Source organism: Aptenodytes forsteri, unplaced genomic scaffold, assembly GCF_000699145.1.
Source record: "Aptenodytes forsteri isolate BGI_AS27 unplaced genomic scaffold, ASM69914v1 Scaffold35, whole genome shotgun sequence".
NCBI classification, from domain to species: Eukaryota; Metazoa; Chordata; class Aves; order Sphenisciformes; family Spheniscidae; genus Aptenodytes; species Aptenodytes forsteri.
Window position 1 is genome coordinate 481,412 of NW_008795334.1, and position 742 is coordinate 482,153.

A 742-nucleotide genomic window follows, 5' to 3' on the forward strand; every position below is an offset into this window, starting at 1 on the left:
CAGGGAAGTGGTGGAGTCACCATCCCTGGAGGTATTTAAAAGATGTGTAGGTGTGGTGCTTAGGGACATGGTTTAGTGGTGGACTTGGCAGTGCTAGGTTAACGGTTGGATTTGATGACCTTAAAGGTCTTTTCCAACCTAAATGATTCTATGATTCCAAAATCTGTGCCTGGCATCTGGATCCTAATGGCAGCTTTCTTTTCTGCTTTGAATCACCCCAATTCCGTTGTCAAGCTAGAGAGCATGCTAAGCTTCTCTGAAAATCGAGATCCCAGTGTGCTGTGCCCCAGTGAAGCAGCAGGACATCAAATACAGCATTTGTGTCCCACCCAGGGCCTGTTAGATTTGTACCACCAGCACAGCTGAACACTGGGTTCATTTGTGCCCTCAATTAAATCCCCCCCCCTCCCCTCATGGTAAAGGCATGCCGATATAGGGAAGATGGTGAAAAATGCCGTCATATGCATCCTGCTGGATGCTACTTTTGCAAGGATGACCATCATTCTGGCACTCCGCAAGGACCGACCTGAGCGACAGCATAAGGAAGGCAGAGGGATTTGGGGGAGGCAGGGAGGTTTGGTTTTTTTTTTTTTTTTTTTTGGGGGGGCCCGATAAAAAGTCCAAAGCGAACCAGAAATGCCACCCAGCCGAGGGGAGGAGCCGGGGTAGGGGCTTGGCTCTTCCCTGGGCCGAGCCTGGCAGCGCGGCAGCGCTGTGCCAAGTGGCAGCCGGCTCTGGCGGC

At 51.8% G+C, this 742-nt stretch overlaps 1 protein-coding gene across 1 annotated transcript in view; it reads left to right on the forward strand.

Annotated features, from left to right (window-relative positions):
* Nucleotides 1-441: 441 nt before the first annotated feature.
* Nucleotides 442-742, forward strand: part of KCTD8 (potassium channel tetramerization domain containing 8) — a gene marked incomplete at its 3' end in the record, with an annotated part of 2,195 nt that continues 1,894 nt past the window's right edge. The window contains exon 1 of the mRNA XM_009280162.1: nucleotides 442-566. Coding sequence (XP_009278437.1) covers nucleotides 442-566 — 125 coding nt within the window. The remainder of the gene's footprint in view (nucleotides 567-742) is intronic.